At 38.2% G+C, this 16,793-nt stretch overlaps 6 protein-coding genes across 6 annotated transcripts; 5 read left to right on the top strand and 1 right to left on the bottom strand.

Moving 5' to 3' along the window:
* The first annotated feature begins 208 nt into the window (after nucleotides 1-208).
* On the top strand, nucleotides 209-1,407 carry LOC18021225 (protein SHI RELATED SEQUENCE 6). Its single transcript, XM_006403514.2, has 2 exons — nucleotides 209-957; nucleotides 1,053-1,407. Exons 1-2 carry the CDS (start codon nucleotides 606-608, stop codon nucleotides 1,256-1,258), a joined length of 558 nt encoding a protein of 185 aa, XP_006403577.1. The 5' UTR covers nucleotides 209-605; the 3' UTR covers nucleotides 1,259-1,407.
* LOC18021226 (endochitinase EP3) lies at nucleotides 1,179-2,360 on the bottom strand. The gene is made up of 2 exons (XM_006403515.2): nucleotides 1,921-2,360; nucleotides 1,179-1,829 (listed from the first exon to the last, which is right to left on the bottom strand). The coding sequence occupies exons 1-2, from the start codon at nucleotides 2,333-2,335 to the stop codon at nucleotides 1,423-1,425; spliced, it is 822 nt and encodes a 273-aa protein (XP_006403578.1). The 5' UTR covers nucleotides 2,336-2,360; the 3' UTR covers nucleotides 1,179-1,422.
* Nucleotides 2,361-4,022: 1,662 nt separating this feature from the next.
* Nucleotides 4,023-7,270, top strand: LOC18021169 (aspartyl protease AED3). The gene is made up of 3 exons (XM_006403517.2): nucleotides 4,023-4,536; nucleotides 5,515-5,992; nucleotides 6,701-7,270. The coding sequence occupies exons 1-3, from the start codon at nucleotides 4,084-4,086 to the stop codon at nucleotides 7,054-7,056; spliced, it is 1,287 nt and encodes a 428-aa protein (XP_006403580.1). The 5' UTR covers nucleotides 4,023-4,083; the 3' UTR covers nucleotides 7,057-7,270.
* A 946-nt stretch (nucleotides 7,271-8,216) lies between these two features.
* LOC18021170 (trihelix transcription factor ASIL1) lies at nucleotides 8,217-9,642 on the top strand. The gene is made up of 2 exons (XM_006403518.2): nucleotides 8,217-9,007; nucleotides 9,079-9,642. The coding sequence occupies exons 1-2, from the start codon at nucleotides 8,477-8,479 to the stop codon at nucleotides 9,463-9,465; spliced, it is 918 nt and encodes a 305-aa protein (XP_006403581.1). The 5' UTR covers nucleotides 8,217-8,476; the 3' UTR covers nucleotides 9,466-9,642.
* A 413-nt stretch (nucleotides 9,643-10,055) lies between these two features.
* LOC18021171 (SAC3 family protein C) lies at nucleotides 10,056-13,042 on the top strand. Its single transcript, XM_006403519.2, has 8 exons — nucleotides 10,056-10,343; nucleotides 10,713-10,813; nucleotides 11,181-11,402; nucleotides 11,583-11,801; nucleotides 11,892-11,977; nucleotides 12,082-12,178; nucleotides 12,459-12,551; nucleotides 12,741-13,042. Exons 1-8 carry the CDS (start codon nucleotides 10,091-10,093, stop codon nucleotides 12,888-12,890), a joined length of 1,221 nt encoding a protein of 406 aa, XP_006403582.1. The 5' UTR covers nucleotides 10,056-10,090; the 3' UTR covers nucleotides 12,891-13,042.
* Nucleotides 13,043-13,163: 121 nt separating this feature from the next.
* LOC18021172 (protein NCA1) lies at nucleotides 13,164-16,611 on the top strand. Its single transcript, XM_006403520.2, has 8 exons — nucleotides 13,164-13,308; nucleotides 13,542-13,949; nucleotides 14,067-14,301; nucleotides 14,436-14,581; nucleotides 15,081-15,168; nucleotides 15,248-15,394; nucleotides 15,967-16,116; nucleotides 16,212-16,611. The coding sequence occupies exons 2-8, from the start codon at nucleotides 13,564-13,566 to the stop codon at nucleotides 16,284-16,286; spliced, it is 1,227 nt and encodes a 408-aa protein (XP_006403583.1). The 5' UTR covers nucleotides 13,164-13,308; nucleotides 13,542-13,563; the 3' UTR covers nucleotides 16,287-16,611.
* Nucleotides 16,612-16,793: the final 182 nt, after the last annotated feature.

The raw sequence follows: 16,793 nt of genomic DNA on the forward strand, positions 1-16,793 counted from the left end.
TACACTAAACCATTTGATCCGTAATTACATCGTTTAACCTCTTAACAAATGTATCCCCTACGGATATACACTATCAAAACCAAAACAAAACAAATATATCTCCAACTAATAAACCCAAATTCGAAAATAATTAGAGTTTAATAAATAAGACTGTAATTAGATATTCAAAAGTTGACTATGGAACATAGACGCACAAGGTGAAAGTGGGATATTAATGGTGGCGAAAAAGCCAATTTAGGCGGGTGCTTTTCCAATGAAATGGGACCCACCCTTCTTTTTAACCACTAGAAAGACATGTGACCACAAAACTCTTGTAATAAAAAAAAAAAAAAAATCCTTTCTTTTTCACTTCATCTTATTGCCATCTCAATCTCTCACTAGACACTAGACTCCATAGCCAAAGCTCCTCCTCCTACGAGGCTACGACTTCTACAACATAGCCTCCACGCGCTTTATAACTTACTGCCACAGTGGCAAACCTACCTTCTTCTCTCCAACCATGGCCACCGCATCAACCATCACCGACACCTTTCTCCGCCGCACCTGATCACTCCTCCTCCTCCCTCTCCGCCGTCGCCGCTTCTGCCAACATTACTCCAGACCACATGTTAGGTCTACGAAACATCCTTCTCGCAGCACCACCTTCGCAGATCACACAGACCTCACCGTCGCCGGCAAATTTCGCGGCGGTGGAAGACAACAAGGCAAGGAACAACAATGTTGATGAGAAAGTATGCAGAGACTGTGGAAACAGAGCGAAGAAAGAGTGTTTGTTCGAAAGGTGTAGGACTTGCTGCAAAACCAGAGGCTATCAATGTGCCACTCACGTGAAGAGCACGTGGGTTCCTTCTTCTTCTTCGTCCTCCTCCGACAGGAAGAAGAAGCTCAGAATCGATTACTCTGACAAATACAATTCCGCTAATGTCTCGATCGTTCGGACAACCACTTCTCGCCAAGGTAATGAATTTCAAATTGAAATTGAAAAAAAAAAAACCTTTTTTTCTGGGGATCTGAAGAATTACTTGGGGATTAATAAAGTTAGGAAATTGCAGAGACGAGCTTCAAAGAAGGCTTACCGGGGAAAATCGAAGCTCCGGCGGTTTTTAGACGGACGAGAGTAACAGCGATAAGCAACAACGAACAAGCAGAGATCGGTTATCAAGCGACGGTAACTATAAACGGTCATGTTTTCAAAGGCTTTCTTCATTACTATGGCGTTGATCACAACAAAGCTTTTCCATGTCTTTCTAAAAAATGATGAAACAAGTTCATAGCATTATTTGTACATAGAGTTAGTTTGCTCTGTTTTCAACATCTCAATGGCTCTTTAATTCTGTGGACATCTATATATATAATCAAGGGACCAAAAACTAAAACATTAATGGGCCATTACATTCTTAAGCATGTCTTTCTTATGTTTTGTTAGCAAGTGAGGTTGTTTCCAGGATCAACACCAAGCTGACGACAATAATCAGTATAGTAGCGAACTCTAGCTTGAACGGTGGCTGTGTTTGCCCCATCGCACTCCAAAGCGCCGTTAATGGCTCGAATTGTTGCACCAAAACCTTGAGAGATAACAGGCTGAACCCTATTGGTCCAGTACCATAAGGCGGTCTTGAAGGATATGACTGGATCTGTGGCTACTGTTTCTGGTGCATTGAGGCCGTCGAAACCAATTGCGGTTCCTGCCGGGCCGTAGTTGAAATTCCAAGAGAGTTGGATCGGTCCACGGCCATAATAGCCTTTGTTAGGATTGCATGGATATTGCGTTGCATTCTCGTCGCAGTAATCCTTTGAGGCTCCCTCTATTTCTTCTATGTAGCAGAAATCTGAACAAACAAAACAAAAATACTAGTTTTTAACGTTTTATGATTATTCTATGCAACTAAGATATTTCCACTATCATTAAGTAATACTTACGTCCAGTTTCATGCGTGACATGAGCAAAGAACGATGCAATCTCGCGCCTAGAATCATCGACGGATCCAATCCTACCAAAACGAGAATATGAGTCTAAGGCCCCAAGAAAAGCTCCTCGGCTGTAAAATCTATTGCCTGCGCAGCTAGACTCGGCTTGATTGATGATTCCATTGAAGAAATCTTGAGTAACAATCTCGGCCACCGACACATCATTTGCAGGAGGAGGAGCAAAACAAGGCCCTTGTTGACAACCAACACCACAATAGTCTGAAGTGTTACCGCAAAATCCAAACTGACTACAACATAGCTCTGACGAACAACCGCAGTTTTGAGCCTTTGTTTTGGTATAGAAAGCTTGTAGAGCTAAAAGAATGGTTACTATAGAGATGGATTTAGAAATTGTGTGAGTCAACATTTTGATTTTGTTTGGAGAATAGAGGAAAAAGTAATGGTGTTACGCCTAAATATAGTGTGGGACGGTATGGAAGAAAAGTCGTAATGTAAAAGTGTGGACGCGATCGGAGCCACTAATATTGCATATTCATATTCAATTCATATATAAGAAGGCCGAACAATTTGGAAAAGTCGTCTCTTATGTGATGGAGATGTTTGCCTGACTATTAATAGTTGACTTTTTAATTCGCTGACTATGCAATAGTGTTTCAGTTCACATTTGTTAGAAGATTTGGTTCCATGAGTAGCATCCAAAGTATAATTTGGTCAACAAATGAAATTGAAACAAAAAAAAAGGGGGAAAAAGAGATCCAAGATGTAATCAAGAAATTGCCAGGCCCATCCCAAAGGAATAGAGAAAATATGCCCAGGCTAGTGGGTCAATGATCAATTAAAAAAAGAACAGATTAAGGTAAAGGCCCAAACAATTTTTTAGTACTAAAATGCTATAAAATGATTTTTGGTCATATTGAAAATGTTCCAAATTATATCAAAATTTCTTTAGTGTCTAGGATATTTAGATATCACAATCAACTCTACGAAACAAACAACAATGGAAATACTTTACAGAACTAAAACTTTAAAATGAGAATGAATAATTGATGGACAGCACCATAGAGTGGAGAAGAGGCCAACGTCAGATATAACCCACCACATGGTAATGAGTATTGAGTAGTGTGGTACATTCCATATTAAGCAACAAAACATAATGCATTGATGTCGGTCTTCCACTAGCCGTTCCTCACGTGATAGCTTTGACATTTCTCATTTTGTAAAATATCAAACTACGATCTCTTAAGCAAAACCGGTCCACACGTTCCTTTGTATATTTGGATCTAATTCCCTCTTAACTCTCTAAAAATCTTTGTATAGCGATATCCATCAAAATTGTAAACATTGTTAGAATATGCATCGTTTATGAATAGACCGATTAATCATCTAAACGTTCAATTTGTTTTATCAGATCAATTAACATTCGATAAATGAGTTCAAATAGGCCAATAATGGATTAGAAATTTTGATGTGAGAGTTGGTTTGGGTATATATAATCCTTCTTTGGTTCTTTCCAGTTTCTGTATGAAAAAATAGAAAAATATGAAGTCTTACAAATAGCTTTTGGATGCTTCCAAATCTTCTAAATAGTAAATTTATTTTGTGACGTTAATACCGTTATTTGATCTGGTGTTTTACACCATACAAAAATCACTTTTTCGTATGTTATACATAACTAATGTGTTACAACTCAAACATGATTAACTGTAGAGTTTTTCCATGATGGATTTAAGGAAAAAAAGAAGGATATATACATAATGAAATAATTATTTTTAAGTCTTTTCAAATTGAGAAAAATCAACTGGTACTAATACACAAAACAAATTAGATAAAAACATAAAACAAACTACAAATTACAACCCCTTGACTCAAGGGCCTTGTGTAATGAGTTTTGTGGAGGGAGAGCAAAGCATGTCGATCGAGCAGAGAAAGCCAATATTAGAGTGGACCCAAGAAACAGATAGAAACAAACAAATAAATAGGAGATGGAATACAGTCTGTTTCTCTTAAATATAAATAAAACCCCACTAATTGTTTTGTATACTCTTATTACTTTCTCAACACACTCGTCATCACTCACTATATAAACATACACTCACACATTCACTCAAACAAACACTAAAAACCACAGAGTATATCAACTCAAGATCTACAAAAATGAGAACGAATCTTCTTTTCTTGTTCATCTCTCTCTTAATCTTGAAATCTGAATCCCTAAACTGCAATGAAAATAATCCACAAGGCCATCCCTCAGATCTAAGAGTGTTCCACGTTAACAGTCCTTGCTCTCCATTCAAACAACCAAACACTGTCTCATGGGAAAGCACACTTCTTAAAGACAAGGCTCGTCTCCAGTACTTGTCCAGCCTTGCCAAGAAACCTTCGGTCCCAATCGCCTCGGGACGCGCCATCGTTCAGAGCCCGACTTACATCGTGAGGGCTAACATTGGGACACCGGCTCAGCCCATGCTCGTGGCTCTTGACACTAGCAACGACGCTGCTTGGGTTCCTTGTTCTGGCTGTGTTGGATGTGCTTCCTCTGTTCTCTTTGACCCTTCCAAGTCTAGCTCTTCTCGCAATCTTCAATGCGATGCTCCTCAGTGTAAACAGGTACTGTAATTAGTTATTGTATAATATACAACTCTTGGAGTAGATTAGGTATATATGCCATTTTTGGATGGACGCCAAAAACTGAAATTCTTCAAATCAGAACGGTAACGATATTCTTATACCGTATAAACCGAAATGAATAAACCAACACAAATTATTTTAAACTACATCTAAGTAGACAAAATGCATTTAGTTATACTAAAAGAGACATTTTAATGATTGATTTGTTAATAACGTAGTCTTATCATTCAAAAACAAACCAAATTTCCAAAAAAATTGAGAGGGAACCACAAATATCTCGGGTCTTATAATGTTTTGGATTACCAAAACAAATCTTGAACTTAATTTGTTCAGGTTAGTAAACTATTTTTTATTGTTTTAAGTTAGAGAACAATAAAAAAACATGTAAATTTAATCATTTTCCCAACGCATTATCGAGATTCGAACCTTTGAGACCCGCTTTCTTTGTAAAACTCCTAGTAAAGAGGTCTTATAGGATAGGGTCTTATTCGGGTTAAGTTTTCACAAACCAAAAAATCCGAAACCGAACTGAAGGACCACTCAGTTTGGAGTCTAGTGTTGATTATACACGCAAAAATGTGAACTTAATTTTGGCGGTGTTATTACACCATCATCGAGAACTCTAGTCACGTGCTTTATGTACTATTCATAACAAAACGAGTCTAGTCACGGGTATTTTTAAATACAGTATTAGATTCGTCAACTTTCTAAACTATACCAACTAGTACGACACATTTTACTGTTTGATCTATTGTCTTTGTCGTCAAGCTGGTTAGTATTTGCTTATTAATACAAAAATTCACGTACAGATTAAAATACATAACACATCGTCATTAGCGCATTTTAATAATGCATCCATAACCAGATCCAAGATGGATAAAACAACTCTTTATGGAAAATAAGTTGTAAAGTGAGAAATATTCAAAATTCTTAATCGTTATAGTTTTTATTTTGCAGGCTCCAAATCCAACGTGCACCGCAGGCAAATCATGTGGTTTCAACATGACCTACGGTGGTTCAACCATCGAAGCATCTCTGACGCAAGACACACTAACATTAGCCAATGACGTCATCAAAAGCTACACCTTTGGGTGCATTAGCAAGGCCACTGGAACATCGTTGCCAGCGCAAGGGCTCATGGGCTTAGGTCGTGGTCCATTGTCTTTAATCTCGCAGACACAAAACCTTTATATGTCCACATTCTCGTATTGCTTGCCTAATAGTAAGTCAAGCAATTTCTCCGGATCGCTAAGACTGGGACCTAAGTATCAACCAGTTCGGATCAAGACCACCCCATTGTTAAAGAACCCAAGGAGATCATCGCTTTACTATGTTAACTTGGTTGGGATTCGTGTCGGGAACAAAATTGTGGATATCCCTACAAGTGCACTTGCCTTTGATGCTTCCACCGGAGCCGGCACCATCTTTGACTCCGGTATTGACTTCTCAATCCTCTTTTTAATCTTATTTGCTTGTGATCTGAAAAATTAATATTATGTTGAATAATAACTCTCAGGGAGACTAGTACCTTCCACCATGTGGTGGGTTCAATGCCCCCAAAGTGAAGTTTACATGTTAAATAAATAAATAAATAAAAATTGAGGTTTTCATAAACTTTGGAGTGAATCGGAGATTTTCTGATTATCAAAAAAAGGAAAAAAAAAAACTCACCTAATTGTATATATATCAATCAAACCAAATCAAAATAGTACCAAAGTGTTTTCTTTTTTATAACCTATCAACGCATAGACTTGAAAACTGAAGATATGGTGAACCGATACAAACGCTATAAAATTAAACCCAAAAATTAAGCTGATCAAACCATTTTAAGAAAGTAAAACATTTTTAATTAATTAACAGAAATATTACTAATTTTTTTAACGATACTTATTTACTTATATTTTTATTTAAAATTTCTGAAAAAACCAAATCAAACGCAAGCCGACTCAAAATGGTTATGGAACAAAATAAATTAATTTTGGTTGTTATTGTCGTAACTAACCATTAACCGAAACCAAAATGCTCAATTCAAAAGTTTCATAGACCTATAAATTAATCTTTTTTACTTTCTCAATCGGATGACGAAGTTTTCTAATTACTATTTAACGAATATAACACTTTCAATATACGTGCATACGCGCAGGAACGGTGTTCACGAGGCTAGTGGAACCAGCTTACGTGGCGGTGAGAAACGAGTTCAGGCGACGTATCAAGAACGCAAACGCAACATCACTCGGAGGTTTCGACACTTGCTACTCCGGCTCCGTCGTGTACCCGTCGGTGACGTTTATGTTCGCCGGAATGAACGTGACACTGCCTCCGGACAACCTTCTCATCCACAGCTCCTCCGGTAGCACAAGCTGTCTGGCCATGGCCGCAGCTCCGAACAACGTAAACTCAGTCCTTAACGTCATCGCTAGTATGCAGCAACAGAACCACCGTGTCCTCATCGACCTTCCCAATTCCAGGCTCGGCATTTCCCGTGAAACTTGCACCTAACTTATACATCTTTGTGCCATTGTGTGTGTGTGTGTTTTTTGGGTCGATTTCGTATTATCCCTATGGTGTTTTAAGCTCTGGACTATGGAAGCACTATAAATTAATGATTTTTGTTTTTGATTGTCAAGTCAATCTTTCGTAAGTTTTTTTTTTATCTTTGCTATTAATCTTTTCAAACATAACCGATTAATAGAGAAGAATAAACATGTGGACCTTCTTTTTGTTCGAACTTTAATACTAGAGTATATATTTAAATTCACAATCTTGTAGAACTCAAACTTTCTGATTCTTGGTTTGGTCATGTTGGTTTAGTTCAGTTCGGAATTAACGCCATCCCTAGTTAAAACTCATAAACCAAAAAAAAAAGCGCTAATCTGGCAAATTACTAGTATCTTCGTCCAATAGCATTAGTAGTTTACATGTCATGATAAATACCTAAAGACGTTAGTTCAGCAAACTATTTAAGACGTTATAATGACAGCCAATTTTGTGTGTTGGATCTATAACCTGAAAATCTAATAAATATTTGCAAGATTTGATATAAACTTTCTATTAAAAGGTAGGCAAATCTCGAATATAGGTTGTTCTGAGCAAACATGAGAAGAAGAATAGTAAGGATGAGAGAGCGACACGAGTAACCTCCACTACCATCTCTCTTTTCATAAATGGTTTTGCGGTTTGGCTTGACATCAACGCTAACACTCAGACTGACTCCACTATACACCCAAAAGAAAAAGAATACAAAAGGAAATCTTTTATCGCTATAGATGAATTCAAGCATAAAACTTGACTATATGAGTACTAAAAAGAATTTGAAATCAATCATTATTATCTACCCTTTTGAAAAAAACAAAATCAAAAGTAGAACACATTTCATGTTCTTCTTTTTTGTTGACAAAAAAAAGATAGTAAAATTTCTTTTCAAGGGCTGCCCTTTTTATGCTCTAGAACATTATTGTGGTGGGTGGCTCCACTAATTTTTGTGAAGCAAAGGGTAATGCAATTGATATTTTATTGAAAACTATAGCATTGGGGACATTTTATCATACATACATTTCAATAAACAAATAAAATCAACAGAGTATAATGCATTCGTAATCTTATGCAAACCATAAATTTTTAAAAAATCAACATTGAATGAAAAAAACATGAGCAAACTCACACAAAATATTCTTTAGCTGTAAGTCACGACGACCATTGAAGATGCGAGAAACGCGTGTACACAGACTCATTGGTTACTTTGAGTTTGAGACCATCAGCGAATTCCTACAGTCTCATTATGACTCACTTTGCTAAACTCCATTCACTCTTCTCCACTTCCTTTTTTCCCTCGAAAAGTTCACATTTTTTCATTAAAAATTGCTAAATCTTCTTCACACTCTTTTGAGTCTTGTCTCTGTTTTATCTCGCCTGAGGATACATGGAAGACGGAGATTCTAACCAAGAAAATCCCCAATCTCTCCAAACAAACCACGATGATTCCTCCCACAAGAAGCCACCTGCTTCCTCCTCCGTCGTAGACAGGTTAAAGCGCGATGAATGGAGCGAAGGAGCTGTCTCGAGTCTACTCGAGGCCTACGAGACCAAATGGGTTCTCAGGAACAGAGCCAAGCTCAAGGGTCAAGACTGGGAAGACGTGGCTAAACACGTGTCCTCACGCGCCAGCCACACAAAGTCACCCAAGACTCAGACACAGTGCAAGAACAAGATCGAGTCCATGAAGAAACGGTACCGTTCCGAGTCCGCTACTGCCGATGGCTCCTCCTGGCCTCTTTACCCTCGTCTCGATCATCTCCTCCGAGGAACTTCTTCTGTGCAGCCTCAGGCTGTTCTTCCTCTGAATTGCTCTGCTCCTTTGCTCCTACTCGAGCCTCCGGTGACTCATCCGCCGCAGCCACCTCCTGCTGCTCAGATTTCTCACGGATCTAACGGCGTTGGCAAGATTCCCAAGGTATTGTCAAGAATCAACCAGTTTTGTTTTCTCCATTTTTGGGTGGTTTTTAAGGATGAAATTTGGTGCAGGAAGATGGAGTCAAGCCGGAGTTTACAGAGGAGAAACCGGAGAAAGCGGCGGAGATGGATACAGACAGCAGTACGCCGGTGATTTGCAGAGAGAAATCAAAGGTGAGAGGGAAGAAACTGAAGAGAAGATACAAGGAGGAGAAGGAGGAGATCGCCGGAAGCATACGGTGGTTAGCGGAGGTGGTGATGAGATCGGAGAGAGCGAGAATGGAGACGATGAAAGAGATCGAGAGGATGAGAGCTGAAGCAGAGGTGAAGAGAGGAGAGATGGATTTGAAACGAACGGAGATTATGGCCAACACTCAGCTAGAGATTGCTAGGCTCTTTGCAGTTGCAGCTTCTGGACACAAAGGTGTTGATTCTTCACTGAGGATCGGAAGAAACTGAGAGTTCACTTATTATTATGAATGGTCTCATCAAAAAGTCTTCTTTCTCTGTACATAACATTAATGGTCTACCAAGAATAACCTTTTTAATCTGCCAAATAATTTGTTTCCATGGCGATTCAAAAAAATGTATGGTTTTTTCATGGTTTTTAATCTAGTTGTCATGAAGATTATACTCTGCCAAAGAATGCCAATGGCAGTCTCAAATTTGTGTTCACTCTTTGATTTTGAGGCACAGATCTGCAGAGAATATTTCGGTTCGGTTGGATACGTTTTAGTTGTGTTAGAGACTGGACTGAAAGAGAAAGAATATAGAGTCTTCACAGCTAAGAGAGAATACGAGACAACTGTCTAGTGCTTGTGGAGATGAATCAGCTTTTTCTATAATGAAGCAAAAATATAAATGGGAAGTGACAAAGAAAACATCTTTAGATTAAAGAAACTGAACCGAACCGTATCAAATGGTTTTCGTATTTTGAAAGTCAGAAAATCAAACCACGACTGATGATAAAGTAATCGAACCAATCCAAATGTGAAACCGGTATTAGAGTTATTGCGCAATTGAATCATACATAATAAGGAGGATCCTTCGTTGTCTTCAAGTTGCTGCTCTGAAAGTTTAAGCCATGAATCGTCATAATCGTGGCTTTTCTTCTTCTTCTTCCTCTTCTTCTTCTGCCGATACTTCTCGGGTTTCGAAAACTTATCGGAGTCATCAGAACTCTGGTATCACGAGGACCGGATCCGGCGGTGATTCCTTTCGGAGAAGATCCGATGTACCACGGAAACGATACAATGATACAGACGAAGCAGCCAATAAGGACGGAGATCCTGCTGACGTTTCTTTCATCGTTGGAACTTGCTCTTCTATGTGTCCAGGTAAATCATCCAACTATGTAAGCCGCAATTACAATTTTCTACTTGACCTGATATTCCTTCAAAATTCAACCCTATCCTGCTCTTGATTTGGATACAATTTAGTGCTTAGGTTGGTTAGTATATACAATTCTGTAGTACTGAATTGGTCAAAGTTTCAAACAGTGCTGTGTAGCTCATTAGGTCTTGGGATGAGTGTGAATTCTCAAGAAATCGTTTTAGGAAGGAAAAACTGAAGATTTTCAGTGTTCACAGTGTCTCACTCTTATGTCTCGGTTTTATAAATGCGATAAGGATGAGTTATACCACGTCCATCAGGCAAAAGATGTATACAGCTTTCGGTTAAACTGTTTTGTTATCCTTATTTAACAGAGCGGGAAAGAGTCACAAGAGAACGCCTGCGTGATCTCGCAGTTTTGGAGAGGCTTAATGGCAACCCCACAAAATCATCCACAGATCTAGCTGTCAAAAAGGTATGATAGTAGTAGACAGTGATTATGTCATCTTGGAAACTTTCACCTTAAGCTGAGGCTTACGCTTTCTATATTTGGCACATCAAAGTCTGCAGCTTTGTGTGAGGTGGGGTATGCGAGAGAAATCTAATAGAACAAACTTTGTGATTGAAAGAAATTTGATGTTGAAATTCCCGCATCTTTACACATTAGCAGCCAATTTCTTGCTTCAACAGAAAAACAAAAATAGGAGGTTTAAAATTTCTTTCTAATAATGGTCAAGATGAATAGTTTGCATTTCTTACTAGGAGATACCAACTGCCCTGTATAATGGGACTCATCTTTGTCCTTGCCAAAATTTGTTATACCTTCTTTGTGTTCTTGCTAGTTTTGCAGAACCCTATCAGCGGCGGATGTTCAGGCATCGGATGTAAGATCGCTCCCGGTTTTAGAAGAAACTCTGAGATACCTTCTAAGTTTGCTGGACTCAAGGGAGCACCCGTTTGAACTGGTTCATGATTTTATTTTCGACAGAACAAGGTCTATTAGACAAGATCTTAGCATCCAGAATTTAGCCAATGAGAGAGTGATCCACCTTTACGAGGAAATCGTATGTTTTTTACATGTTTCTTTATCTTTTCTCTTTTCTGGTTCTGTAAATGGATTACGTTAGACACATATATCCTTTTTTTTTGTTAAAATTGCTTTCCTCAGGTTTTGTTGAAAAGTCATTTCTATGTTTACTCCACTGATGTTATTATATTCTGGTTCTAAAATCGCTTCCATACAGGTTAAGTTCCACGTCATATCTCGCCAGAGGCTTCAGAGTTGTAGTGGTACAAGTATCAGCTCAATGCATCACTTGAACATGGAGCAGCTAGCAAAAACTCTCACCTCTTTGTATAATATATATGATGCAAATAGGAAACCAGATTACATCTACGAAAATGAAGCGGAGTTCCGTTCACTCTATGTGCTGCTTCATCTTAATCCTAGTAGTGGAGCGTTGGTTGTTTTTCTGCTTCCTTCACCCTTTTGATCAGTCACCATGTCACCTCTTTTGCCATTAATACGAAACATTTGAGATTTTGATCTGCAGGGGGAACCACTGTCTCTGTGGTTTCGCAAGTTGACATCTGCTTTAATAAAATCCAAGGAAATATGTTTTGTACGAAACCTTTTAAGGTAGGGTTATGCTATTCAATCCTTTGCGTATGAGTTATTTAAATCGACAACATTTAGGAAAGATGAATTGAAGTATGATGTGATTTCCTCATTTTTTCTTGCAGGTCATATCGGATTGGTAATTACAAGAATTTCTTGAGAACAACGGCTTCTGAAGCGACATATTTGCAGTATTGCACAAGTGAACCCCATATTAGAGAGGTGAGCTTGTATGGATATAATTATGCAGTTGTGTCCTAGTTCTCAGGGATGGTATTTGTGGCACTTTAAGTGGTACTGGCTTTATGTACTATGAAATGGGAAGAAATGCGAGAAATCTAACACAAATTTGGACTAGAAAATATGCTGGTTTGGTAAACAAAACATATTATATAGTTACATGGATTGGTATGTGGATTGGTATAAACTATAAAGTGCTTATACATTTGGAGTAAACTGTTCAATTTTGTTGATCATTTTCTGAATGTTTTACTTGTAAAAGATGCGATCATTCGCTGTGCAATGCATAAACAATGTTTGCTACAAACTTCAACCCTATCCTCTCCTACAGCTATCTCAGAACCTGATGATGAAGGTAAGACTCCCCTATCTTTTGTTTTCATTCTGTTTTTTTTTTTTTTGTTTTTAGAAAGAAAAACCTCCTATTAAACAATAGCTAGAATCGAACTGAGGTAAAGGCCAGACGAGAAGTATACTTCAACCACTACACTAAGAATGGTTTTTGTACACTTGAAATGTCATAAACCAACTTTGGGAATTTCAGGAGTTGGATGCGGAATCTTTATGCCATGAGTGTGGTCTTGAGACATGTACTGATTCTGATGGGTGCACTGTGTTGCCTGCAAAGCAGTCAAACTTTCGTCATCCAGAAAAAGGTTTCAAAGGTTATGACTTGCTTGGAAGTTGGAATTGAACGAATTAAGAGAGTTCTGCACCGGTGTCTCTTTGTCTTAGATTATGTGTTTATACTTTCATACTCACTTACTTGTGATGAGAAGAAAATTGTATTTGGAAAATATGATCTTAGCAATCAAATTCTATTTTTATCATGTAATTTTCTCTTAATGTATTTTTTATTTTTTTTAAAAAACGTTTTTCTTAAAATGGGTAAAGTGTTCTGTAGGCTTAACCCAAATGACTATTTCCGCTGTCAAAAAAACTGAAGGGCCAATTCAATCCACACAGATCCTTGAATAAATAGAAAATATCGTTTTGACTCATAGAAACACGACTGGCTGCGACAAAAACTCAGATAAACAAAAGTTTATCCATCGAGATCATTGATTGCAGAAACAATCATCAAAATCAAATCTCAATCCAATCCAATCCAGGTTTATCCATCTCTCTCTCTCCCTCTCCGATGAGCTACTTCTCGTAGTTTTCATTCTGAAATCTCACTTTCCGAGAATGTTGTCATTCAATTAGCTTCAATGTTCGATTTTTCAGTTGTTAGGAATTTAGTTTAGCGAGAAGCCGTGCCAGCTATCTTATCGATTTCGTGTTTCATCTTCTAGAAAAATCAAGTTTTGGTAATTTTAGGTTCAAAATTTTCTTTGTGGTGCAGGGTTGTTTTATCTTCTTCACAAATGACGACTTCTGTTTGCCCTTTCTCGAAAGCTGCTCGTCCCGACGATGCCTCTGCTCGAAAACAAGGCGAAGTCACGGCTTCTGGCTGTCCTTTCTCCAAAGCTGCTCGTCCTGACGATGCCTCTGCTCGAAAACAAGGCGAAGTCACGGCTTCTGGCTGCCCTTTCTCCAAAGCTGCTCGTCCCAACGAAGGCGACGAAATGGCGAGTAAAGAATCACCCAAACTCGAAAGCAGGGACTCTACTGCTTCTGCAACGGTGCCTGCCAAGTGCCCTTTTGGTTATGACTCCCAAACATTCAAGCTTGGGCCTTTTAGCTGTATGCTATGTCAAGCACTTCTATATGAGAGCAGTAGATGTGTGCCTTGTACTCATGTGTTCTGCAAGTAAGCCCTAGTTGCTCAGCCGCTTGGTGTCCAGCTTTTCCCTGTTTTCGTTCTTGTCTCGTGATCGATGGTGATTGGGACTACTTTTATTGAAGCTTATTCTTTCTTTGAATGTAGAGTGTGTTTATCACGGTTTAAGGACTGCCCTCTATGTGGTGCTGATATCGAAAGTATTCAACCTGATGAAAACCTTCAAAAGATGGTTGATCAATTTATTGAAGGCCATGCTAGAATCAAGCGATCTGGAGTCAATAGCGCTGAAACAGAAGAGGTCAAAAACGATACGAAAAAAGTTATTTACGCTGATGTTTCCATGGAAAGAGGTTCTTTCTTGGTGCAACAAGCTATGAGGGTGAGTTCTATCTCTAGATTTTGTTAAACCTAGTGTGGTGGGGTTTTTCTATTTCAACCAATTACATTTAATATGAATGCCCTGCTATTGCGTTCCTTTGATTGACCTTGTTCTTATTCAACTTGTATGTGCAGGCATTTCAAGCCCAGAATTATGAAAGTGCTAAATCAAGGTTGGCTATGTGTACCGAGGACATTCGAGATCAATTAGGGAGGGAGGGCAATACACCAGAGTTATGTTCACAGCTTGGTGCAGTCCTTGGTATGCTCGGCGACTGCAGGTATGCTCATTGTCTCGTTTATTTATCCCATGTATCCATTCTCGAGTTTCTGTCAACAAATAAGATTCAGCAAACAAGGATGCTTTCAAATGTGGCCACCAATATGCACTTTTATGATCCCTCACCTACCTATTTCATTCATTTAACTAATTATAGACACTTTGTTGTTCATAGTGATTTTCTAATCTTGGAGTTTCTCAAGTGCGTGGCCCCTCCTTTGCAGTTTCCTGAAATGATAGTTGAATTTCCTGGAGTGTTAGATGCAGATTTATGTACTTTTTCAGTTATTATATTACTGGATGCTATGTTCTGGAATCTGGTAGTTGCTTTCATTTTCCCGGGAGTATGTACGTGCCTAGGCTACGCATTGCATTTTAGAGATACTATTATATACTGCGTTATTTTGGCCGAAATATTTGTTCTTCTGTTCGGTGTGTTGAAATTTCTCTTTTTTGGCACTTAAGTTCGATGGTTAACTTAATTGATCTTGTTACTGCAGCCGAGCGATGGGAGACTCAAGTTCTGCAGTCAATCATTTCGAAGAGAGTATTGAATTCCTTATGAAACTGCCGATGGATGATTTGGAGGTTTTAGCACATTTTTTTTTTGTTATATTTTAATTTGCAAAGTGTTACCATTTTATAACAGTTATTGCTAAACTTGCAGATTACACATACACTCTCTGTCTCGCTCAATAAAATAGGAGATCTTAAATATTATGACGAAGACCTACAAGCTGCAAGGTCGTATTACTGTCGTGCTTTAAATGTTAGACGTGATGCAATGAAGCATCACCCAAATGCTCCTTCACAAGTAAGTATGCCTGGATGCTATTTCAGTTTTGCTCTTTGGACCAGGGTTTTGCTAATCCTAGCATGTTATTTTTAGTGATAAATAAAGCACTGTTACTAGATATTTTGAATTTTTCGGATCAGATGACCCAGAGTCATATTTTGCATTAAGAACTCTCATCTTCTTGGATGTTCTGATGTATGAACAATGTGCATCTTTAGCCCAAGTTAATGAAAACACATTTCCTACTCCGAATGTTCACCTGTGATAAGGCTTTCTCGCTATTTTAGTACAGGAAGATAATTACTAGCCTAGGGATTTGTAGTTACTGTACCTAATTGACATCTCAGCAGCCGACATTAAGCCGGGAAGCTAATAGCTGATTAAAAGGGAGCTAGGCATAAATGTTTTGGAATTCTAGATTTTTTAAATTTTTTTTGGGTTTCAAGGCGAGAGTTGAGAATCTATAGTTAATCAAAGTATGACTAGTAGATAGATAAGTGTTCAATGAATGTCTCGTTGATAAAAGTCTCGCTGGTGAACAAAGAAACCTTTACTGAGTTTGATTGTTATTTCTTCAAACTTTTTTGTAGATTCTTGATGTGGCAGTTTCCTTAGCCAAAGTTGCGGATATAGACAGGAGTCTACAAAATGAAGATGCAGCCACAGATGGTTTCAAAGAAGGGATGAAACTGTTGGAATCTTTGAAACTGGACTCTGAAGATTCTGCTCTCGAGCAACGAGTAAGATTCTTGCACAACATCCTTTCTTTGGCTTCTCAAAAGTTACTGATTGCCAGTACAAATGATCTGACAAAGTAATTTTAATATGACTGCAGCGTCTCTCTGTGCTGGAGTTTCTGAAGAAGCAAGTAGAGAAGCCTGAACAGCCACCTGCAGAAACTGCACTCTAATGGAGGCTAATATCGGTGCAGGCTTCTGTAAGTATATATATATATATATATATATATATATATATAGACTGTATACCTAAGCACGTCGTCGTTGAATTTTGCTGAATAAATGAACGAGAAAGCAAAAATGTTGTGTTTGCACTCAAGGGTCGAAGAAACGGAGTGCTCTGTATCTTGTGATGGTTTCAAATGCAGTACTTTTGCAATACTAAGCATTAAGAAGTATGATTGTATACACTCTACGTACGAACTTATGAAGAAGCTGTTTGTAAATTAAGAATATTGTACGAGTCGTCGATGAATCTTAATGGTTGTTACTTACCAAGGTTTTTAGTTCTTAAAGAAATTATCAAGATATATCATCTGATTATTATTCTGTGTGTGAAAAACCCGAGTATTTTGGTTTGACCGACCATGAATGATATTGCAGTGGAAAAACTCAACTCCAAAATGAATCATTAAAATGTTGTTCCAACTCCAAAATTAATTATCTCACTTCATCGTTGG

The sequence above is a fragment of the Eutrema salsugineum genome, unplaced genomic scaffold (genome assembly GCF_000478725.1).
Source record: "Eutrema salsugineum unplaced genomic scaffold, Eutsalg1_0 scaffold_16, whole genome shotgun sequence".
Classification (NCBI taxonomy): Eukaryota; Viridiplantae; Streptophyta; class Magnoliopsida; order Brassicales; family Brassicaceae; genus Eutrema; species Eutrema salsugineum.